At 42.9% G+C, this 23,796-nt stretch overlaps 2 protein-coding genes across 3 annotated transcripts in view; both read left to right on the forward strand.

Annotated features, from left to right (window-relative positions):
* PSMD14 (proteasome 26S subunit, non-ATPase 14) overlaps positions 1–12,215 on the forward strand; it is a 42,851-nt gene extending 30,636 nt beyond the window's left edge. The window contains exons 8-12 of the mRNA XM_005519734.3: positions 2,967–3,074; positions 5,864–5,938; positions 8,259–8,384; positions 9,536–9,598; positions 11,790–12,215. Coding sequence (XP_005519791.1) covers positions 2,967–3,074; positions 5,864–5,938; positions 8,259–8,384; positions 9,536–9,598; positions 11,790–11,888 — 471 coding nt within the window. The 3' untranslated portion in view covers positions 11,889–12,215. The remainder of the gene's footprint in view (positions 1–2,966; positions 3,075–5,863; positions 5,939–8,258; positions 8,385–9,535; positions 9,599–11,789) is intronic.
* Positions 12,216–16,246: 4,031 nt separating this feature from the next.
* On the forward strand, positions 16,247–22,609 carry TBR1 (T-box brain transcription factor 1). Of its 2 annotated transcripts, XM_088058953.1 has the most exons (7): positions 16,247–17,051; positions 17,505–17,659; positions 18,003–18,124; positions 18,463–18,621; positions 19,481–19,542; positions 21,651–21,768; positions 21,874–22,609. In XM_088058953.1, exons 1-7 carry the CDS (start codon positions 16,360–16,362, stop codon positions 22,492–22,494), a joined length of 1,929 nt encoding a protein of 642 aa, XP_087915079.1. In that variant the 5' UTR covers positions 16,247–16,359; the 3' UTR covers positions 22,495–22,609. The 2 variants fall into 2 exon arrangements, with proteins under 2 accessions (XP_087915079.1, XP_005519793.1); XM_005519736.2 differs by having other exon boundaries at positions 21,651–22,609.
* Positions 22,610–23,796: the final 1,187 nt, after the last annotated feature.

Consider the following 23,796-nt stretch of genomic DNA (forward strand, 5'->3'; position numbering starts at 1 on the left):
CATAGACAGGAGACTTCAACTTGTACACACCTCCAAGTGCTCACTAGGGCTTTTTTCTTGGATCTTCCTGGGGCGTAATTAACACCTACTTCACCCATTGCTCATTAGTACACTGGACATTAATGAGTCTATTTATTTTTATGTAATCCTCTAAAGGCAGGACTGATTTATGCTTGCTATGATAAAAGCAACTACATTGCATAGAAATTAATATGTAGGATTTATTGTTGTATTTATGCTTTTATTGTGTATTAGGTCTAAATTTAGCCTCCAGGTTGCTGAGCATGTTAGTTTCTTTAAGATGGTTGCTATAGTGATAGCAGCAAATTCCTTTAATCTTAGTGTAGTTAAAGTATTTAGTTACCATTGGTCATCAGAGTGCAACTAAGATGGAAAATAGCATTTGCATGTGTACTTTTTGTACCTCTCTGAGATTGTAGGAATTGCCATTTTATCACTTTTAAAAGCATAATGTTTGGTTTGTGATTTCAGTTTTTCCTACTGCTTTCTGTTAGATTTATATTTGTTCTGCTTAGGAAATACTTACATGTCATTCCATCAGGAGGACAGAGAGTGCAGTGTATTCCCATGCAGCTTGTACCCGAAACATAATGAAAGTTACTTCTGGTCAGAATTAAGATGTTTGAGCAATATTCAGTATCACTCATAAATAATTCATGAACTTGTTCTCATATTTTAATGTGAAATTTAACTAATCTGAAAACTAACCAGAATGTTGAATTTTCTTGTCAAAAAAAAAGTTTAATATTTTTTTTTATTTTACATGGCTCAAGCCCCGGAACAAATCCATGCTGGACAATGAGCTTATCTTTTTGGATAAGCTCAGCCTTGTCTAGTAAAGTTCCCAGTTAAATTCAGGTCTAGAAGTGGAGCTGTTAATAAGCTATAAAGCAGCTCTGTCATTCTAGTATACTGCCAAGATCATGTTTCTTGCTCCTCAGGGTAAATTTTTGCTTGCTTTGTTTTTTTCCATTCTCTAGCTAGTCTCTGGAGAACTGGTGGTGTGTGTTTTTTTGTTGGTTTTTTTTTCTTGCTTTGCATGACTTTTTAATTTATACTGCCTGTTTGTTATGGTTGGGCATTTCCAGGTGTTGATAAATTAGAGCATCTGGTTAAAATGGAATACAAAGATACATACAAAAGCTTGTCATGAGTGTTCTAAGATAGAGAAAAATGGTAAAAAAATAAAAAAAAACCCAATTGCTTCTTCTGTTATGAGAAAGAATGTGTAGATATGTAATAACTGTTTTAGATATTTTTGAGAATTTTTCTAAATGGAATTCCTTTTTTTGTAGCATTGATATCAGCACGCTTCTGCTGCATTCTAAATCTGAATTGTGTTTTTTTTATTGTTCAGGAAAAAAAATCTCTCTGGTAACTCACTTTATATGTGAGTTACATGTTATATACTGAACATTTTTAATAAAGAAGATCTTTTTGGGAAGGTTTTCTGCATGCAATTTGAAAACGGGGCATATGCAGGTGGATCTGGCCAGCAGCTAAGAGACCAGGCAATAGCACTTAGTGGCACTCAGTCAACACTACTGTCTCACTTGGGTCTCAAAAGTAAATCATAACAGGTGATAAGTTTGTGGGTTTTTCTGTTTACACCTGATGATTTTTTTTGTTATAAATACTTGCCAAATAATTTCATTTCCACATGAATGACATCAATATTTTTTCTTGTTATCCTAAAAGCTGCACATTATTTAGTTATTAATATTTGTGTAAATGGGGAGGAAAATGCTGGAAGGAGGTGGGAGAGTCAGTGTCAATTTCTCCACAGACTTTCAGTGACAGTGGTTGGTTTCTTGTTTGTTTAATGTAAACAAGGTTCAACTCTAACTCCTCAAAATATCAAACCAGCCATGTAAATGCATCTGTTGTTGTCCAACTCATAGTACAGAGAAGAAAAGAATAAGAATTATTATAGAAAAGCTGTTAAAAGGAGATTTAAGTTAATAACTATAAACATACGCAGACAAGATGCTTGCAAAGTCTGCCTGGTACTGTTTTAGTGGACGTGTGAGGCGGTACTTGCACTGGTCCAGTTAAAAGACTGGAACCTAAGCAAGAATTCTTGCGGTTACGAACCACGTGCTGATCAGGACACAATAAGGATGGGTTTGGGTGTATTGTTGGTACATTCTTAGGTCTGTTTCATCTCCTATAGGTTTTGGATAGGGGTGGGAGTTTATTGCATGGGTCCATGAATTTCTCTTTCCAAAAATTTTCATAGACAAATTTAGCACAGGACAGAGTAAGAATCGGTGATGGGTTTACATTATTTGCAATAAAACAGCACTGAATACTTCCTACCGTGTACCTTTAAATCATAAATGACCTTGGTTTTATTTTTCTCTATTTTTTACTCCTGAGCATGACACTGACAAGGACTTTTTAATCCATCAGACAGTTTATAGACCCTTTCGTAGTCACAAGAAGCAAAAAGCATCTGACTAGAAGGGAATACATGGGGCAAGTTCCTTGCTGGCTATAATTTTGTTGTCATTTCAAGTATTGTGGTAGTATAATTGATGTGACAGGACTGGGCTTTAGACTTGGTCCCTTAGCTTGTGCTCACTTTCAGTTTTAGTCTCTCTCTGTCATTCATTTTGATTGGATAAGATTTAGGTGACAAACATGCATAGTTTTGAGGCTTAGAGTAAGTGTACATAAAATCCAATGTTATAGGATGATATAATGTATATAAAACTTACAGTTCCATGGAAAAGGTAATAATCGGTGTCACCTTACGATGCAAGGTAGTGCAGTGTGCTGATCACATAGCCAGCAGGAGGTTCTTTTTTATTAATATTATAATTAAATGATTTTCTGGATAAAGGCCAAAAACAGATGAGAGTTGATTGTGCCTTGTCCGCTGTTGCTTGGCTCTATTAGGTGCGTTTTCTAAAAAGAATTGACTTGACATCTTGTTTTTACAGGTTGTTATTGATGCCTTCAGATTGATCAATGCTAATATGATGGTCTTAGGACATGAACCAAGACAAACAACTTCAAATCTGGGTCACTTAAACAAGCCGTCTATCCAGGTAAACATAGTGCTGATAGCCCTGTAAACTGCAAGATTTATTCATCAATTTTTAGGAAAGGTACTTAAAGTAGTAGGTTACAAATTATTTATTTTTCTCTCTATTGCATTTTTCCACATGTATTTATAATTGATGTGATTCATCAATGGACATATATATGTGAGGGGTTTAAAATTGAGCCCTAAATTAGCCAGCTAAGTGTGAATGCATGCATTTAATGTGTACAGCAAAGATTCACATATAAATTTATGAAAACGCAAACTTTTAAAAGTGACAATTGATGACATAATATGTGATGCAAGTCAGGTGCTGTTTTCAGCCCTGCTGAAAAACTGCTGCTTATCAACATCTCAGCTTTCTTCAAGAAAAGTTATTTACAAGTAAATTATGGAAAAAGTTCTCTCTTTTCTTTTTACTCTAAGCTGATAAAGATTCTTGCTTATTATGTAATCTAGATTAAGCCTTGTATTGTGTCTTAAATAATTAATCTCTGATTTTTATGTAATGCAGTAATTTGCTGAAAAAATGGTGGAGTATGTTCAATGGATAAAATGGATGCCTGATTGGCTTCTGCTGTACTGTTTCTTTTGAATACACATTTGTGAAGCTTAAATATACAAAGTTTGATTTCTGAAGTTGACTTTCATTAAAACAACAGAAGTTTTGGTCTTCACTGAAGCAAGCCTTTATTTTGAGAAATAGCTTCTATCCTGAAACAAGTATCCTCTGGAGTGATTAATGCTTTTATGCCTGTCATTCTTCTGCCTCAGTGTTTTTTCCTTTAAAAAACTTTTCTCCCTTACTATGTGTTCTAAAGGCATGTGTCCTTGAAACCATGAAACCCAGTTCCTGCTTTTTGTTCCATAACTTGAACAATAGAAGTAATATTTTGCTAGATAAACATCCAAGAAAAAGACCACCCACTAGTCAAAGCAGAACTGAAATAATGGCTGAACTTGTGCTCTAAGAGAGCCATCCTATGGGAGGTCCTAACCTACCATACCCCCATCTTGCAAAAGATAAGTTGTTTTTTGTTACTAATACATTGAAACTCTTCGCTGTTGATAAAAATGCTAGCACAAAAGAGTGTCTGCTTCAGGAGGCTGTGTTTTACTTTTGATTTTTGAGTTGGTCAAAAGCTGCGAACAATAATGAGTATGAAATAAGCAGCTAATACTCTTGATTGGATGCAGGCAAGCCCATGCTTGCATGTTTCAGGGCTTTTCTGACTGGGCTTTTCTAGATCATGTGTAGTGCTTTCCCTTGGAAACCCCTGCAGTATTGTTCAGGTTCATTATTTTCATATCACTACAGCATGTCATATTTTGGCCATGGGATTTTGGGTTTCTGTTATTAAAATGGGTAGTTTTTGTTTGTGTTGATTTTTGCATGCTGGCAATGAGCTGTTGCAAATGTCACTGTTAAGATAAAAATCATCATTTTAAATGATGCTCTGATCCTAAAGCTGCAAAAGCTCTTGCAGTGTTGTTTTGCTTTTATTTTAAGCCGTGAATAAAATTCTGACCCACTTGAGGGCAGAAGCAAACTAAATACTCATTTCAGCTGAGCTAGAAGCAGGAATTATAAGACATTACTTAACATTTCAGGAAGAAGAATAATAGAATAGTACATGCATTGGCTTCATTCCCTTTTTATGTGTGTGGTTTTTTCTTGTGTTCCCTTACCAACATCTTTTTTTACAGGTTTTACCTTTTACATTTGCCCAATCTTCTAAAGGGTAGTTTTTGGAAGCGGGGAGGAAAGGGAGAGGATATTGGGACAAGGCAAACCTGTTTGTCAGATTTTAAGAACTTGAGAAAATTTCCTAAATATCTACACCTGAGTTTATACACAAACACCAAAACCTCACATGCAGTCATTTTGAGTGAGATAAGAAAATGGCAGTGGAAATTACTTACTGCTAATAGTTTCAACTATAAATTCCTTAATTGATGATAAAAGCTGTATTTTACAAGTCTAATTAAAATAAGTTGCACAAATAATGGTTTTATGTAAGTGCTGATTCTCACAACTTTTCAAGTAGTCTTTTATCTTTCTATGTGTTTGTAGTAGAAACCTTTAAAATATACGTATGAAAATATTTTCAGCTTTCATACAGATAATTTTGTAATGCTGAAATACTAAGTTGCATAAGATGCAAATGCACATTCATTTTGTATTGCTCTAAATATATATTTAAACATAAATAGGTGGAACGTGTGAAACAGAAGTATTTATCACTAATAATAATAATTATAATGATGCACTTTGTCTAACTGAGGTTTTTTTGCTTGCTTCAGTTAATCCCTCTTTGTGTTGTACCCTGGAGAATGAACTTGGAAACGTTGACAGTGGTTATAAATAAATAGATTGCAAATAGTCTTTTGTTTGTAACAGAATATTTTAATAGAATATTTTAATAGGAGTGATAACCAAATTTATTGAGAGAGGAAGGATTTGAGAGAAATATGTTTGTGCATATGTATCGGTCAAATGTTTGAAGGCAGTTAACATTTTTTCTTATTATAGTTGCTACTGTGTGAAAAAAAATCTGTGGTTTAGAAATAGAAAGCATAACTGTCAATTAATGAACACAAAAAGAGAAATAGAACCAGGTATATTTACTTCATATCTCCTTATAGTCTCTGTATTTTTGTCTTAATTTTTTCCTTTTATGTGAGTGATGTTTAAAGATGTTTATATTGAAATTAGCTTGAATTATCTCCTTCTGATATTTCTTCATTTCAGTGGTGGGTGATTTAATTCAGTTTCTCCCCTAAATCTTGCAGGCACTAATCCATGGACTAAACAGACATTACTATTCCATCACCATCAACTACAGGAAGAATGAACTAGAACAGAAGGTAATTGTTTCACCTGGAATTCAGAGTACCAGGAACGTTATACAAACTGTTTAAAATTTGTGGCAGTATTCTGACTTCAACAGCTGTTACTTTCAGTAATTGTTTAAACTCTCCTGGGATAGGCGACTTCTCTTCCAGAAAGCACTTGAACGTACAGTCATGGAGATGAAACTTTCCAAAACCACATTCTAATGACCATGTGAATAGTTTGACAACATTTTTGGCCACTTTATGGAAAGTTGTCATTCTGTTCTCTGCACCTAAGTTTGTCCAAAGGTTCAAGTTTTCAGTGATGAAGCTGCCTTCAGTTTTCATAGGCTGAAATTCCTGAAGCTAGGAGAATTTTTAACTGTGTTTTCCAAAATGGAATATATATCCAAGGGATGTTGGGTTTTTATTTGCTGTAATCACTTTGACTGGAAGATACTTACAGTTGGTATGATTGGAACTCCCCAAGACATCACTGAGTGTCAGGAAGTGGTGATGTCCTGCATTTGCAGAAGAAATATTATGGCGTTACTGACAACAAATGTTTTTTATTTTTGCATCAAACTTCTTCAGATTACATGCAAAATCTAGCTTGAGAGTCTCAACCAGGAGAACAAAAAAGGGTAAAGAAAGCTTACTTATCATCTACAGAAGTTCATTCTTGAAAAGCCAGATTCCATCCTCTGTGTATGTTCTCTGATATGTCTGCATTTTCATGGCCTTGTTAAGGTTATAAATTGATCTCAAAGCTTATGATAAAATGGTCAGAATAGTTTTTTCACATAATCCAAACTTTTTGAGTTACAGGTAATAAGAAACAGGCAGTTTTAAATAGTGGAGGAATATGTGTGCAAATTAAGGAGTTGGAAAGAATGTGTGAAATCCACAACCATTTTTAGTGCAGTATAAGGCTTCTAAGACCTCACTGTTACTGAAAAGACTAACTGATTCAACAAAGCCAGCTCTCTCAGGAAATGTTAGTGAGGCTTCCAGGGGGTTTTTGTTTCCAGTCAAATGCAACAATTTGGCAAATCAAACCTTGTCTGAAGTTCCAAGTGTGTATTTTCATCAATGGCTTTACATAAGTGAGTTACTACCTTTGCAAGTAGGAGAATAATCTTGACCGAGTTAGGAAGACTTTAATCTGTGAGGCAACAACTCTCTCTCACATCTTTCATGAGGCAGCTTCATACATATCTCAAACCCCCCTCGTGGTGGTGGTGATCTGTTATCTCCATCTGTAGTAAGAAGAGTACATGCTTCATGTATTAGATTAGGAGCTCATCACACCAAACCTTAATTTTAAAATCAAGATAGCCTAGCTAAACTGTCCATATGCAGTTTGCCTACGACTCCTTCTGTCAGTAGCAAAGATCTTGCTAACACAAATTATGACACAAACTTTCAACTCAGTTCACATGTTCCAAAGCCAGGTTTCTTTGGAAGCTCTACATAGGATGAAACAGGTACTTTTATTCATATGATAGCAATTACAGTGATTACCAGTTCTCAAAAATATCTAGTACATGTTCACAAATTGAAGGCAAGCTGAAACCATTTGCTGAAGGGGTCCTCCTACAGTCATCAAGTGTGCAGGAGATCCACAAAATACACTTCCTTTATTCATGAAAATAAAGAAATTGCTGTTGTAGCTATTCCTTTGCTCTTTCAAGATGACATGAAAGTGTCAAGTAAAACCTTTCAAATATTTGTAATAGTGCCTGCATTTATCACCATCAAATCTCTGCACATTTTATCTTATGGCTTTTATGCTTGTTTATTCTGCATGAGGCAAAGGCACACAAGTCATGCTTTGGTCACTTTCAAAGTTTATTTTATCACAACTGTCAAGTTGCTTGCATGCCAATCAGATAATCAGTGAAGCCTATGTAACTACTTTATGAATTTAATCCAGACATTAAAATATTTTTCAACTTTGTCAGAGGCCAAAAGCTTCAACTGTTCTTCATATGGCAGCTAAAGTATTCAATTTTCTCTTAGCCCTGCCACAAGGCAGTTGTGCATTCTCAACCTGCAGCAAAAGTAACAAATCACAGGAAACGAATCTACATACTCCTGTCAAAGTAAATATAACCCATGTTTTCATGCCCCATTTTCATATTTAGGATTCAAGAAGTTTGATCTTGCAAATCTATCTTCTACTCTAGTAGAACAGTTGATCACTGTATTTCCTCTATTTAAACACTGACATTGTAAGATCATTATTTTTTTTATATTCTTCTTACTATAAACTGGTTGCCTGTCAAAGAGATCTTCATAATAGTCTGAAATTATTTTATGGTGAATGCTCTAAAGAGGTTTTGTCTTGCAGATGCTGCTAAATTTGCATAAGAAGAGTTGGATGGAAGGTTTGACACTTCAGGACTACAGTGAACATTGCAAACTCAATGAAACAGTAGTGAAGGAGATGTTAGAATTAGCTAAGAATTATAACAAGGTATTCATATCTCATAATGATAGTATAACTATAGCTGTGTTTATGAAATGAAGAATTGCTTAATTTCAGAAGGAATTGATTATCACAAGCTTTGTTCAGAATGACTGTAGTTCATACTGATCAGTTATGTATGGTTTCTGTGTGAAGTTGCCAGATTAGTTCCTCAGGCATTGCCATTAGACTTTTTGCCCTAACCTTTTGTCAAAGTGTTTAGTTAGATGCTTTGCTTTGAAATATGAGTAATCATATAGATTTTGTATTTTTACTTAGTGACAAGGACATAAGATTTCTGTAGATCAAAATGAGCAGTTAGTCATATTTTTCAATCCTTCAGTCAAGAACTATATGATCACTGTAGCAAAGTAAGTTATCTATCTGTATCTGTCTAGTAGATAGGTTGTAAGTATTTAGAACACATTCAGGGCCCAATTCAATGTTCTGTTTAGATAAGAAATTTGTTATTGGTGTTGTAAGTAAGAGGAATCACAGCTACTTGTACTGTTTTAATACTGACACACTGAAATATTTCTTACAAATACTAGATCTCAACAAGCATTCTATGAGTAGTAATCATGTCAGTATTTCTTAGCAAGTGTTATTTTTTTAACTCCTTAGAAGTCCTTAAAACCAATATTCAGTATTATATTCACTAGTTAAGTTAGTGGATGAACTTTATGAAAACACTGTATTTGAAGGCAATGTAACAAAATCAAAATATATTAAAATAAATGACTTTAAACAGGACAAAAATTTATTGAGATCCAATCTCCAGTAGTTGAAAAAGTATAGATAATGTTTGGTTTGGTTCTGTTTTACTATTTTAACTGTTTTCAACTATCTTAAATTATTGGTACCACTCATTTAAGATTTTTGCTTAACAACATTTTGGTGAATATCTGACAATAAAACCATTCATAAGTATTTGCCTTGATCTTTAGCACTAACTCTCAGTAATTAAAACCACGTCTGCTGAAAAGCTGAAGTACCTTTTCTTTTGACTTTCTGAAATGTGTTGCTGTTTGATTTTTTTCTTTTTTTTTTTTCCCCTCTCTATTTTTTTTAAGGAACAGAATTGTATTTTGAGAATCTGTGGCTTGGGGAAAAAGTAAACGAAATCTAAAACACTGACCTTTTCTGTGTTTCTTTCACAGGCTGTTGAAGAAGAAGATAAGATGACACCTGAACAGCTGGCAATAAAAAATGTTGGCAAGCAGGTGAGGTGTGATGAATTAGAGTGAGGTGGAATGATATGCTTCGTTCATTCTAAATACTAATTTTTTACATGTGCATAGGTGATTTTAGTTCTATATGCATGATAGTCTCAATGCTTCAAATAATAAATTTATTTTTGTTGGAGATTGTTCAGGGAACAGGACCTTTGACTTTAGGTAATTGACTGAATATCTGCAAGCCATGTTCTACCTGTGCTTTTATTACATAGTGAGGAGCAGTGTTGAAAGGTAGTTTTCCTTTTTCCTTCTTCATTTGTTTTAACTTCTTCTAAGAGACATAAAGATATCCAAGTCTGTGTCAGAGAGACCCAAACTGTGGAGACTCTTAAAAAATGGTGATCATGGAAACAGAGGTGAAGGGGGTGTGTTTGTACATTACCATGGCTGAAGAGCCAGCTTACCCATCTTCAGTTCATGAACACACTGCCAGTGCTTAGCTCTCAGACACACTTGGCAGGTAGGCTGAGTTCCTTTGTATTGGTACTGGAGGAAAGCTGTTTAGGACCACAGCTGAAACTAAAAATACCCACTCAATTCACTCCATCCCTTTACAATGGTAGGATATAATGTCTTTTTAAAGACTCAACAAAAAACTATTTCTACATTTGATTTCAACATAAAGGTTGAGGAAATGCGCTCTTGTGAGCAGGAGGAGAGCAAAGCAAATTTGTAAGAGTTTGTGTTCAAGAAAGGCAATGGAAACAAGAAATAGCTTTTAAAATATCGAGTGTGTCCTTAAAGAACCAGTACTTATTGTATTGCTAGTAGCAGTAGAAGAATTTAAAAGATTCTGGATTGCTCTTATGTGTCAGCTTCTAGCAGCAATGTCATAACACATCTGCACTATTGTTCAGTCACTCATGTATTTCTGTAGCATTCAGAACAATGGAGTTTATGCACACCTACACATACATAAATATATACATATAAAATATGTAAGAAGGGTTGTATTTTAAGGGTTATGATGTCATCTCAAACAGAACTTGAGCTTCACTAGTTGTTACGCATACATGAAAAAAACCTCTATTTTGAAACAGTTGTTCAAAAAGAAAAGAATATTTTTCCTGATAAAATTTTTAAGTTTTCTTTAAATTAAAAAAAAAATAAAAAATTACTTCAGTGAAGTAATTTTCAAGTGGGTTTTTTTTATTCAACTTACATAAAAAGCTTTGTAAACAAGCAACCACTCACAATAGGGATATTATGTTAATAGGTATATAATTTGTTATGAACAGAAAGAATATTGGAGAACTGTCTGATCTTTGAAAAGGAGTTACATGAGAATGGCAGCATATACCGATTCAGTGGTACTCTTTTATATAAATTTAGATGGGTTCATTACATTTTGACAATAATTCTGTCTTAAAGAAGTTACAGTTCCCATGCATGATTGTCTTCTGTATTTTCATTTCTTTACACACAGAAATGACTACACTAGTACTATAATAAAGTTTAGACATCTTTTTGAGGTATGCCTGATATTTTTGCAGTATTTGGAGATTATTTCATATCAGTGGTGAAACTGAAGAAGTGCATGGGTATGATTTTCAACCAGAAATAATCTTATTGTTGCATGCAGATGCCCACAAATGCCTACATCAATTGAGTAATAGTGTGTGGGGATATGTATTTTCAGAAAACTGCTCAGGCTTAACATTCAATTCCTAAGAGCATTTGAACAGGGCATTGTTCATGTTTCATGTTTTTATGAATATAGATACATTAATTTTCTTGTAGTCAACACAACTGTTCAAAGACTGTGTTAGATGATACTTGAATATCTGCAGGATTAGAACACACATTTGTGCAAAGATCTGAAAATTAATTGCAATGTACCAGGACTAAGATTAAAATACTGGCCTCAGTGAGATGTATAGTAAAATTCACATGTGTGTTGTCCTTAAAACTAACTCAGAGCTGCCACGGTTACTCTTGATATACTGGATAGAAATTTACTTCCTAGACCCAAGCTCAACTTAATTGTTAGCAGGAATTAATAAAATTTTGTTCATGGAAATTCAGTCATTTGCTAGGTCTTCCTAGAGTGGAAAATTTAGGAGCATTACTGGCCTGTGTTCATTAACTCACAGACATCTTAAATAGACTTGAAGTAAATTAAATCTTTCAGAGATGTGTTTCAGTCATTCCTCTCATGGCATCCTTTGTGTTTCAGGACCCTAAACGTCATTTAGAAGAGCATGTGGATGTGCTGATGACCTCAAACATTGTCCAGTGTTTAGCTGCTATGTTGGATACAGTTGTATTTAAATAACTGACCTACCATTTGTGATACTTTCTGTGTATATTTGTTTATTGTTTCTAATACTCATAAAACAGAGACTGTTGAGGCTCTATTTGATTAAACTGAGACATCTGACTTCATTTGCAATGTAAGTGCAGCACTATAACACCTCTCAGTCTCTAATTGTGCATTTGCTTCAGTTTCTTTATGCCAGGGTCCTCACAGATTCCAAAGCATTCAAGAACACCATGTGGGAAAAAATGTAGTACATTTTCATTTAATATTTGGGGGGGGGGAATCAGTAGTACATATATATTTTGATTGTTGCAACATAATAAAAATACATTTACAAATCTGTCTTAAGTTCTGGACAGTGTTTTTTGAGAAGGGACAGTGGGAATTAAAAAACTAGAAAAAGTGTTAGTAAACATTTGTTTCTCCCCACTGTAAAACTACTGAGATATTAATTGTTTGGAAAGCAAAAATTCTCTACTGGAATTTGGCTCCCATTAATTACCAGTTACTCTGATGGAGATTAAAACAAAAATCATAGTGCCGAATTCTGAGGATGCAGAAAACCAAAAATGTTGAAAATTCCTCTGTCAGCTCCCTTTGAATACTATTCAAACCCTAGTATCTACAGAAGACAACTGACCTTAAGGAAATTAATTCAGTTGCTGATAACTGAATCACAGAACTCTCATAAGCAGTGTCATAAATAGCAGTATTCTGAGAATAAACATTAAAGTGACAGAGGCTGTTCTAGGTTACATGAACCCACCCTCCTCTGAGAGAACATACATGATCTGTCCATATATATAAATATATGGAAAGAGTCCCAACTAGAATATGACATTTAAAACCATTTTCACTGACTGGAGAGGGAGACACTTGTAGGAAGGCAGGTGGTTTAACTGCTTGGTTTGAAGCAGGCAAAGCCAAATATCTGGGTTTGGGGAGTGACTTGGGTTTTGGGCAGGGACTGATTGGAATTTTTTTGTTAGGGCTCTTTTTTTCAAGTATTGTATGTTGCTTTAGCTGATTTAATTCTTTCTCTAGGCAGAAGTTTTCTTTTTACTGCTGGTTTGGGGTTTTTTTAAATAAAAATAACAGTAGTGGCAGGCAAATAATTCAAAACTATCTACATCTCTTGCTGAAGATAATTTTTTAAAAATTGACTTCTTATTTGCATACTAAGGAAACAACCCATAAAATTGTCTTATTTTCTGGCTTATGCCCATATTTACTTACACTTTACCATTCAAAGATTTTTCTTTTGTTTGAAATTTCTTATTGAGGCCTTTTAATTTACTATTTTAGACTAACTCTCTCTCAAAGTATATTTAGCGTGCACTTACTTCAGAGGGAAACATGCAGATTTTTGCAGCTGCCCTCCTTATGGCCTTCCCTCTGCCCCCACAGTAGGCAGTGGAATATCAGACTGGGAAAATGGAGACATACCAAACCACATTTGCCTGCGTGTAGTTAAATGGAAGTTCTTTCTGGGAGATTCCCACTGCAAACCTGCAGGTGGTTGAGGAGGGCTGCGTTCGGGCCTCACTGTTGCTGGGTGCACACGCCTGGGGTGAGATGGGGCAGGAGATGATTGAGGGACCTGCCCTGGGGCTTGTCTGCCAGGGGGACTCTGCATCCCTGCCGCTCTCTACTCCCACACACACGTGTAACACCACGAGGGAGACAGAGTTTGGCAGGTCGTGGGTAACATGGCACTGCAGAACAGGAGAGGAGCTAGCGCAGTGCTGCAGTGTATACATGCGTGAGAGGCTGGTGTAAGCAGGGAGACAAACCAGTGAGTCTTACATATTCTAAATTAATTTTGACAAATGTACATCTTGCAGAGGGTAGCTAAAGGGAGTCTGTTGGAGACGCAGATCTCCGGTAGTATAAGCTTGTGCTGTGGTACCCTGCTTTCTATTAACTCCTCAGTTTAACTTGGAGACACAATTTTCCATTTACCAAGATGTTACATGAATAATAAAAAAGGCAGGTTTTTGGGGCATCCTTCCTTATTTTTGTCCAGTGCTTTAGGAGCTACAGAGTGGATTTGGAAGAATTGTGTGTATGCCGTAACCTGAAAAGAAGCAGCCCATATACGATGTTGAAGGAAGAAAGAGATTTTCAAGCGGCCACCTTCTGAGCCTCCAGCCGCAATGGAACAGACCTTCATTAGCAGCATGACCCCTTGTCACCTGTCAGCACGAAGGACGGGCATATTGTATTAGCAAACCTCACTCCATTCTATGACGATTCTGTAACACCACCTGCCATTGCATAGCCCCCCTATTATACCAGTTTAGGAGTTGAGCACTGAAGATTTTTGGCATATATTAGCACTTCCATGTGATTGGCAGTATACCACTGAATTCATTGCAGCTCCGCATCTATATGGCTGTAGCTCTGTAATTCAGGGCAGCGTTTCCGAGGGTTTATCTGCATTTCGGTCCATCTCCTGCCTATATAAGTCCATTACCGTTCTGTTGTTGCAAACACGGAAAGGGAAGGGTGAGCACTGGTGAAATAAGTGTTGGAAACATTAGTTAGAACTGATAATAATGAAACTGTTTTCTTAACACTGAAAGAAGGTGGTGTATGGAAAGTTGCAAGCGCTGAACCACTCGAGGAGAACAGTGAACTGCTTGCTTTTTTTTCATAAATTATCTTATTAGAATAATTTCCTTGCAGAGAGTGTGTATATGTTGGCATCTATGAAATACCAAATAACTGAAGTAGCTCACAGTTAAGCAACAGAAAAATAAATGGCCACGGGATTTGAGAGCATTGAAATACACATTCTGACAAGTCATCCTGGTTCTTCTCCGGAATTGAGTTTGCAAAGTTTCGGTCTGGCTTCAGGCAGTTATGCGGTGGTTTGGTTTTATTATGTGGTGGCTCAGACTGCGTTATCTGTCAGTGAAATTTGAAGCTGGCTGCTGATGTCACCTGGGAAGAGATGTAGTCTGTAAAATACCTGAAGTCCAAACCACTAAGGGAACAACACTAAGAAAAATGGAACAGGAGAGCTTCTGCCTGGTAAAAAAATCCCAAACCCACCAAACCCCAAACACACAAAAAACCGTAAAACAAGCCCCGTGCTTTTAAACTCTCAGGCAGGCTTCCCTAGGAAGAGAAATTAAGACTGGTGCTTGGCAAAGGCGGGGTGGCGAGCGGGCCCCCTGAGCCCTTCAGGCGCATCTTCGCGCCCTGGAGGGTCCCGCTTTGAATAGCCCGAGGCTCGGCCGGGCACAGCGCGGGGCCCGCCGGCCGGTCCCTCCGGTCACTGGGAGTGACACTGCTGCACAGCGCAGCCCGGCCCGCGGCTCCTGCGGAGACCCCCCCGGGTAGAGAGTGCCGGCGGCTCCTGCCGCAGCATCATCGTGGTTTGAGTTTCTCAGCTCCGATCGACCCCGGGGCCGGGGCGGCCCGCGGCCCCTGGCAAGGGTGCTACCAAAAATCTGTCCCTCCCGAGAGCTGCCCGCGGGACTGAGTCACTGAGGGAAAGCAGGCACCGACAGGAAAGAAATCCGGAGACGGATGGGGAGGTGGACGCCTTCCACGCTGTTTTGCTGGTAATCTTCGGCATTACGGCTCCCAGATAAAATATTTACTTACTAAAGAACCCGTAAACATCGCGGCAAATACATTAGGGCACTTCGGCTGCGGGGCTTATGATTATTTCAGAAGTTAAAAGAGATGATACGCGGCCGCTGTCAGCGGGGACGGAGGGTGGATTTTCCCCCGCGAAACAGGCACGGGTGGGAAGGGTGGGGGCGATGCGCCGGGGATCGCTCAGAAGAGCTGGGGGAGAGGGACTGCGCCCCGCTGGGGACAAACCGCGGGGGTGAGCTGAGGGCAGCGGCCGCCCAGCCCCGCGCTCCCCTCGCAATCGCTCCCCAAAGCGCCCAGGACCCGCTCTCCTCCCTGACGCACAAAGGTGGGGTACACGCACGCAGTATTTGGGGAATCGCAGGGTTCGGATTTATTTTCCAGTCGTAGTCAAAAAAAAAAATTAAAAAAAGCTAGAAAGGTCACATAATAATGAGCTCTTACAGCAAACATACTCTTCCCTTCCCCCTTTCCCTTCCTTCTATCTCACAATAAAATCATCTCCTTCAATTTGCCATGATCGTCGCGACCAGGAGCCAGGTGATTATCCTAATTAATGTCTATCTAATTAAATTACTGTCAGCGGTTAACCAATGGCAGAAGCCGTTTCATCCTCTCCACAAGCAGCAAGATCAAAAGTGAGTCTTTCCTGATTGCTGCATAGTGTCAATTGGCCAATCTCTTCTCCCTGGGAAGGGAGGAAAAAAAAAAAAAAAAAAAAAAAAAAAAAAAAAAAAAAAAGTAAATCAAACGTTTGGAAGCATTTGGTAGATGAAGTGCTTTCTGCCTAGTGTGGGTCCCAGGATGTCTAGCTTCTGATACTAGGAAGCCCTTTCAGATCCAGGAACTGAAGGGTTATTACTGTGGTGCTAGAGCTATGCAGCTGGAGCATTGTCTTTCTCCCTCTATCATGCTCTCCAAGAAATTTCTCAATGTGAGCAGCAGTTACCCACATGCAGGCGGATCTGAGCTTGCCTTGCATGATCATCCCATTATCTCGACCACTGACAACCTGGAGAGAAGTTCACCTTTGAAAAAAATTACCAGGGGGATGACGAATCAGTCAGATACAGACAATTTTCCTGACTCCAAGGACACACCAGGGGACGTCCAGAGAAATAAACTCTCTCCCGTCTTGGACGGGGTCTCTGAGCTTCGTCACAGTTTCGATGGATCTGCTGCAGATCGCTATCTGCTCTCTCAGTCCAGCCAGCCCCAGTCTGCTGCCTCTGCTCCTAGTACCATGTTCCCTTATCCCAGCCAGCATGGACCTGCACACCCAGCCTTCTCCATCGCCAGCCCCAGCCGCTACATGGCTCATCATCCTGTGATCACCAACGGAGCTTATAACAGCCTCCTGTCCAACTCTTCTCCGCAAGGCTACCCCACGGCGGGCTACCCGTACCCCCAGCAGTATGGCCATTCCTATCAAGGGGCACCTTTCTACCAGTTCTCCTCCACCCAGCCGGGGCTGGTTCCCGGCAAGGCTCAGGTCTACCTGTGCAACAGGCCACTCTGGCTGAAATTTCACCGGCACCAGACGGAGATGATCATCACGAAGCAGGGAAGGTAAGCCACCGCGCGGACCTTTCTGGGTGTCGGGGCTGAGCCGCGGACTTCGCCGGGGGAGCCGCCCGAAGCCTCCGCCGCTCCGGCGGAGCCGTCCCCCCGCCACCGGTGCCCCTGCCCTGGTCGCCGGGAGCTCCGGTGCGGGTCCCCACGGAGTCGGTCCCCGCCGGATCCAGTCCCCGCCGGGGCAGCCCTCTCTGCCTCCCCGCAAGTTCCAACGCCCGCTGCCCTCATCCCTTTCCCGCGGAAAGCTCGGCGCTCCGGGGAGGGGGTTTCTTTTGATTTTTATTTCCCGGTCGCTATCGGGAGCCGTGAGGATAAAGCACAACGGCTGGTTACTCCGCGTGTGCCTGCCGCTGCCGGTGGCTTGCTTTCCTTCTTCCCTTTCTTTTTCTTTTTTTCTCCCCTTTTCTTTTTTCTTTTTTCTTTTTTTCTTTTTTTTTATATATATAGGCGCATGTTCCCTTTCCTAAGCTTTAATATTTCTGGTCTCGACCCTACGGCTCACTACAATATTTTTGTGGATGTAATTTTGGCGGATCCCAATCACTGGAGATTTCAGGGAGGCAAATGGGTTCCTTGCGGCAAGGCGGACACCAATGTACAAGGCAAGTTCCTCCAATTAACACTTTTCCCGACACATATGTAGGTGACAATGATTAATTAATGCTTTTGCGGACTGTCTCTGGCGACTTCTTAAACGCAAATGGGCCAACGATGTTTTTATTAAAAAAAAAAAAAAAAAAGGAAAAAAAATGGAGGGTGGAGGATAAAGTAAAAGGTGTTCGGAAAAAGCTGTTTTAATCCTTTTCGTTTAAAATGAAAGGAGTTTTGGCAGTAAAATATTGGCCACCTAAAGGGGTCCTTCACCCTCGTGTGCGAATGTAGTGGCAGAACCGGGGTACAGGCGAGAACTGTGATGTGGTTGTTTTTTTTTGTTGTTTTGCTTAGGAAACCGGGTGTATATGCATCCCGACTCCCCCAACACGGGAGCCCACTGGATGCGTCAGGAAATCTCCTTCGGGAAACTAAAACTTACAAACAATAAAGGAGCATCAAACAACAACGGGCAGGTCAGTGGGAGAACGCAGACGCTGCCAGAATTATTTTTTTACTTCTTCAGTTAAAATCCTACCGTTTCCAAAAGGACGTGTATTTTTTTTTCTTTTAGATCCTGTCGTTAGGTGAAAATAAAAGGGGGGTGGTGATGAGAAAGTCCTCCCATTTATTTTGCCATGGGCCTCGTCGGCCCTGAGCGCGTTGCCCAAGCTGACACCGCTGTCCGGTGCGGCCGGGGAAGTCCTCAACCGTCCCGGGGAGGCGGCGGCCAGCGGGCATCTCTCTCCTCGTTCTTCTCTAATTTCTTCTTTTCTCCCCGCGTCCTCCTCCCTCCTTTTGCCGTGCCCGACAGATGGTGGTTTTGCAGTCCCTTCACAAGTACCAACCTCGCTTGCATGTCGTGGAGGTGAACGAAGACGGGACGGAGGACACCAACCAGCCGGGCAGAGTGCAGACATTCACGTTTCCCGAGACGCAGTTCATTGCCGTCACCGCCTACCAAAACACCGATGTAAAGAGCTCCCTGGTTTATTCCCCTCGCGGTCCCCTCGCTCCCCGCAAGGCAGCTCACCAGGGACGGCCCGGCTGCTGCCCACCCTCCCTCGGGTCTCCGGCGCCGGGAGATGGGGCTCCCTGTTCCCCACTTTGTGCCATCCCTCCTCCCTGGCCATCCCGAGGGCGGCCGCAGCCGCTCGGGCCGCCTTCGCCTCAGGAGCCCCCTCCGAGCGACCGCAGCGGCATCGCCCTCCCCGCCAGGACGGGCGCGATGCTGTTCCTCTGCCCGGGGCTGGGCGCTGGCCCGCGGCGTTTATCTCCCAGTCGGAAACACCTTAGTTAGCTGTTAAGCTGTTAGCTTAAGCTTTAAGTCTGCAAAGATCAATTAACATCCTCATTGATTGCGCCGGGGGTGACGGAGCAACTTCTTCAAATTAAAAGCTCGTTAATGGCTGGATGCGTTTCGGAGTGGTCTGGCTTTGCTACAGACTGGTGCCCCCTTTTCAAATGACATATGTTCAGTCCACATTCTCGCTTTAATTATTTTGCTCGATGCAAATGCAAACTCCTAGTTACTGTACTGCGGTACGTTTTCCTTAATTTCTGGATTTCAGTATATTCATACCCATGCGCTAGGAATGCTGAACACGTCTCAAAATATGGGGTTAAATATTGATTTTTTTCGTATTTTTGCAACAACGTAAATCTTAAAATTAGACTGTGATGTCAATAAGCATACCAGAGCTTATTTTTTCACGGTTTAAAGCCAGTATGATTGCCTAGAGTAAAGCTTGATCCTTTAAAAACGTGTTGGCTGCAGTGGGGTATATTTTTCAGGCATTCACAACGTGTGCTCTGCTCCTCTCTTTCCCTAGATCACACAGCTGAAAATAGATCACAACCCTTTCGCAAAAGGATTCCGAGACAATTATGACACGTAAGTAAACCGGATTTTTTACTACCCTTCTGCCGGCTGCACACACATGTCAAAGTGGGGAGATTTAGGATGAGAGCTGGCTCATTTCACACGGAGATGTGTAATGTCAGCCTGTTCCAGAGCCCTCCGGGAGGGAAGCACACACCCGCTCCCGCACGGGGGCTGTCCCTGTGGCGAGGCCCTGCGCAGCCCTGAGGCCGCTTTCCGCCTCTGGGGCAGCGGTGCCCGCACCTAGTCCGCATCTCGCTTTGGCACTTGCTGCGGTTTTGTTGTTGGTTTTTCCCGGCACGTATCTTGGCGCCTCTTTCCAAGCTTCCGTTTCACTTGCGCGTAAGGGCTCCGAAAGAAGCACCCGGGCAACAGGGGCTCAGTCCTGGGCAACCCGCCGGGTCTGCATCATTCCGAGGTCCGCAGAGCCGGGATCCGTAGGGAAATGTCTTCGTCTCTTTCTATTCTTCGCCGGGGTTGAATTTTTTTTTCCCCCTTCTCCCTTCTGGGTGGAGCTAAAGCCTCTGAAGTTTTAATCGCGGTTTGTCCCTGTTCTGTCCCTGCCCGTCCTCCTCCAAGGCATTCCCAGCCGTCTGACCCCTCCGGCCTTGACGCCCGCGCCACAGGCGGCTGGTGCCCCTCCGACTGCGGCTCCGGGCTGGCATCAGCACTCGGCCCCGCAGCCGCCTTTCGCGGCCCTCGGGACAAAAATGGGGGTGTCCCGTCCTGCAGGCCCTGCAGGCAGGCTTCCCCTGGCCGGGGGTACGACCCGCCCGGCATCCCCCTGCCCAGCTTGGGGCAGCGGGAGGTGGTGGCCTCAGGGCTGCCCAAACACCCGGAGAAGCAGACGTCAGGGATGTCGCCTATCCCGCTGCAAGCTCTGGTCTGTGGGACCGGCTTTGAGGAGGAAAACCTTTTTCCTCTCTAAACTGTGGCGGGGAGCGGCCTCAGTTGGCCTCGAGCGCCTCACTCATCCCGTGCGTATCTTAAGCGCCTACTTCAGCCTCCCCGCTGGACCGCGGTCCAGCAGCCACCAGCAGTAGGCTTTCAGGGCTAGGGTGGGAACGACGCCGAGAGCTGAACTACCTCGACAGGGGCAAGGGGCCAAACTCCAGCTCTCCCCAGGGAGCAGCTTGTGGTGCGGTCGCTCTCTCGCGGGGGTCGCCGAGGCTGTGGCGGGGAGCAGGTCTGCCACCGGGAGGGCAGCGGCGGTCCCTGGTGCCACGGAGGGCGGCAGCCGAGCCTGCCCGCTCTCTGGGAGCTCTGCGAGAGTATGAGCGGCCTTGGGAAAGGCTGCGTGGCCTTCGGCCTCAGCCAAAAGTGCTTTCCTCTTTTTGTTAGGAAAAAAACTTTATAGGGCGTCACTTGAAAGGAGACGGGGGGAGGGGGAAGATTCAATGTTGTCTAGCACGTTGAATTTGTTTAAGGGCCAAGTTTATTTTGGATAAGAAATTCCAGGAGGCGTGGAGGGTTAATTAAAGCACAGTTTTAGCCTGAATTAAATACAGATAGTAGTTATTCATCCATTAAAGTTTTTATAATCACAAATTGCAGCCCAGCATGGGAGAATTATATATAGGCCAAGCAGGGAACACTGGAAGTGTCTGGCTTTACATTTCCTACAGTAGGTGTTTAAAGATTAGCTTAATTTAAACTCAGTAAAATGTTGATGGTTCGTCTGTGACTCCCAATAATAAGTGTTAAACAGCCGATAGAATTCCGTAGTCTGCCACTCACGCTGTTCTCGGCAAATGACCGGGCTGCCTGTTGCGCATGTGGTGGGACCGGTCAGCGTGTCACCGCGTGGGATTCCACGCCTTTGGGTTGTGGGTTCGGACCGGAGAGGGGGATCTCAACCCCGTCAAGGAATGCCCAACCCGTTCCGAAACGTTTGTTCTCCATGCTTGCCCCCATCTTTCCTCTTCCCCGTTAAAGGCCCTCGGCTCTGCTGATGCGGGAGGCCGAGCCCGGAGAGGAGCGCAGGCTCCCGGGCCGGGCCGGAGTGCGCTGGGACGGCGCTGTCCCGTTCGTCCCCCGAGGGCCGCGTTCGGCCGGGTGCCGCGCCGAGGAGGGCGCAGGGCTGCGGCGGACACCCAGCTCTCTCCCCTTCTCTTGGGCAGGATCTACACGGGCTGCGACATGGACCGGCTGACGCCCTCCCCCAACGACTCGCCCCGCTCGCAGATCGTGCCCGGGGCCCGCTACGCCATGGCCGGCTCCTTCCTCCAGGACCAGTTCGTGAGTAACTACGCCAAGTCCCGCTTCCACCCCGGGGCAGGAGCCGGCCCGGGGCCCGGCGCCGACCGCAGCGTGCCCCACACCAACGGGCTGCTCTCCCCACAGCAAGCCGAGGACCCGGGGGCCCCCTCGCCGCAGCGCTGGTTCGTCACCCCCGCCAACAACCGCCTCGACTTCGCCGCCTCCGCCTACGACACGGCCACCGACTTCGCCGGCAACGCGGCCACGCTGCTGTCCTACGCGGCCGCGGGCGTCAAGGCGCTGCCGCTGCAGGCGGCCGGCTGCGCTGGGCGGCCGCTGGGCTACTACGCCGACCCCTCGGGCTGGGGGGCCCGCAGCCCCCCGCAGTACTGCAGCAAGTCGGGCTCCGTACTCTCCTGCTGGCCCAACAGCGCGGCGGCGGCGCGCATGGCCGCCGGCAATCCCTACCTGGGGGAGGAGGCGGAGAGCCTGGCCCCCGAGCGGTCCCCCTTGCCGGGCGCCGAGGACTCCAAGCCCAAAGATTTGTCCGACTCCAGCTGGATCGAGACACCGTCGTCCATTAAATCCATCGACTCCTCCGATTCTGGGATTTACGAGCAGGCCAAAAGGAGGCGGATCTCCCCCTCGGACACCCCGGTGTCCGAGAGCTCCTCGCCCCTCAAGAGCGAGGTGCTTACCCAGCGGGACTGCGAAAAGACCTGCGCCAAGGACATCGGCTATTACGGCTTCTACTCGCACAGCTAGGCGCGGCCGCCGGCCCGCCGTCCTTTTGCACAATAACTCCTCCGCGTTAGCGCACTGACCCCCGCCCCTAGCTGCCCCATCCGTGCCCCGGCCCGGCCCGGCCCGGCCCGGCAGAGAGGCAGGCAGGCAGGCTGAGCCGCGGCCGCGGCCGCCGCCGCCTCCCCGCCCCGCTCCCCGCCCCGCCCGACCCGGTCCGGCGGCGCCCCGGGGGCGCGGGGGGCACTGCCGCACCGAAACCCACTGATCAGTAGGATGCTTAGACTCTCAAACCGTACAGCGCTTCCTTCCTTTTACCACGGATGGATTCTAGGGGAAACAGTAATAGTGGGGAAAACAGCCTGTGAAATGCCTGTACATAGTATTTATTTTATTGTAACAGATTACTTTTATTTGGTTCAGTTTATTTATTATTTGTTTGGATTTTTTTTTGTTTTGTTTTCATTGTTAAGTCACAAAACTTAGATTCTGTTTAAATTTCTTTACCCCATTTCCCGCTCTTTGCTCCCTCTTCCTCGTGCCCCTCCCCAGGTAAACACTTCCTAAATGCCTCTGGAAATGTCAGTGGTCCATAGCTGTAGCAGCGGGTAATGGGTTTCTCACTTTCTCTCCAATTCCTCGCATGAAATAATTACGTGGTGCCCTGGGCTAACACAGCTAAGGAATAGCTCAGCTTTCCCTTCAAAAGAACAGAAATACGTCTCATAGGCAAGTCGATTAAAGGAGCACAACGCCTTCTGGAACCAAAATTAACTGCCTCTTATTTTTCTTTGAAAGGAATAACTCGAGATCAGCAATATTATTATTTTTGTGGAATCCCCCTTCCCCTGCCCCCAAGTGCCAAATCCATTACTGGTCCCCGCAGGTGCCAAATATGCTAACAAACTATTTTCAGATTTCTTTGCAGTTCCCCCCTCTTTCTTTATATTGCTGTAAATCTTTGTAATGAATAATCTAAAAAAGAAAAAAAAAAAAAAGAAAAAAAGATATAGACGACTGAATTGTTGGTAACCATAGTGTAGTCCAGTGAAGATGAGTTGTGAGTTGTATATTTTACTGCATTTAGTTTTGGAATTGACTTTTTCATAAAGTAGCTAACCGAGATCTGACTTCCTGGGGAATCAAATACACATCGAAAGTAAGAGTGATAATTCTTTCTTGTAAACCTCTTGTTATACTGTTGAAGGAGAAGTAATTATCCCTCCAGGACTCCGCCCCCCCCCCCCGCCCCGGCGAAGCAGAATAATAAGTCTTCGAATTTTGAGTAGCAAATCTATAAAATTAACGCATTTTTATATGGAAGAA

The sequence above is a fragment of the Pseudopodoces humilis genome, chromosome 8 (genome assembly GCF_049639895.1).
Source record: "Pseudopodoces humilis isolate 2021_Gansu_Grassland_sample_001 chromosome 8, ASM4963989v1, whole genome shotgun sequence".
NCBI lineage: Eukaryota > Metazoa > Chordata > Aves > Passeriformes > Paridae > Pseudopodoces > Pseudopodoces humilis.

What these genes read in the sequence shown, in the direction of transcription:
- TBR1 (XM_005519736.2), top strand. Translation starts at nt 16,360, where the DNA reads ATGCAGCTGGAGCATTGTCTTTCTCCCTCTATCATGCTCTCCAAGAAA. An exon ending in ATCATCACGAAGCAGGGAAG is followed by an intron (nt 17,052 to 17,504) that starts GTAAGCCACCGC and finishes TTATATATATAG; the next exon opens with GCGCATGTTCCCTTTCCTAA. An exon ending in CATCAAACAACAACGGGCAG is followed by an intron (nt 18,125 to 18,462) that starts GTCAGTGGGAGA and finishes CGTGCCCGACAG; the next exon opens with ATGGTGGTTTTGCAGTCCCT.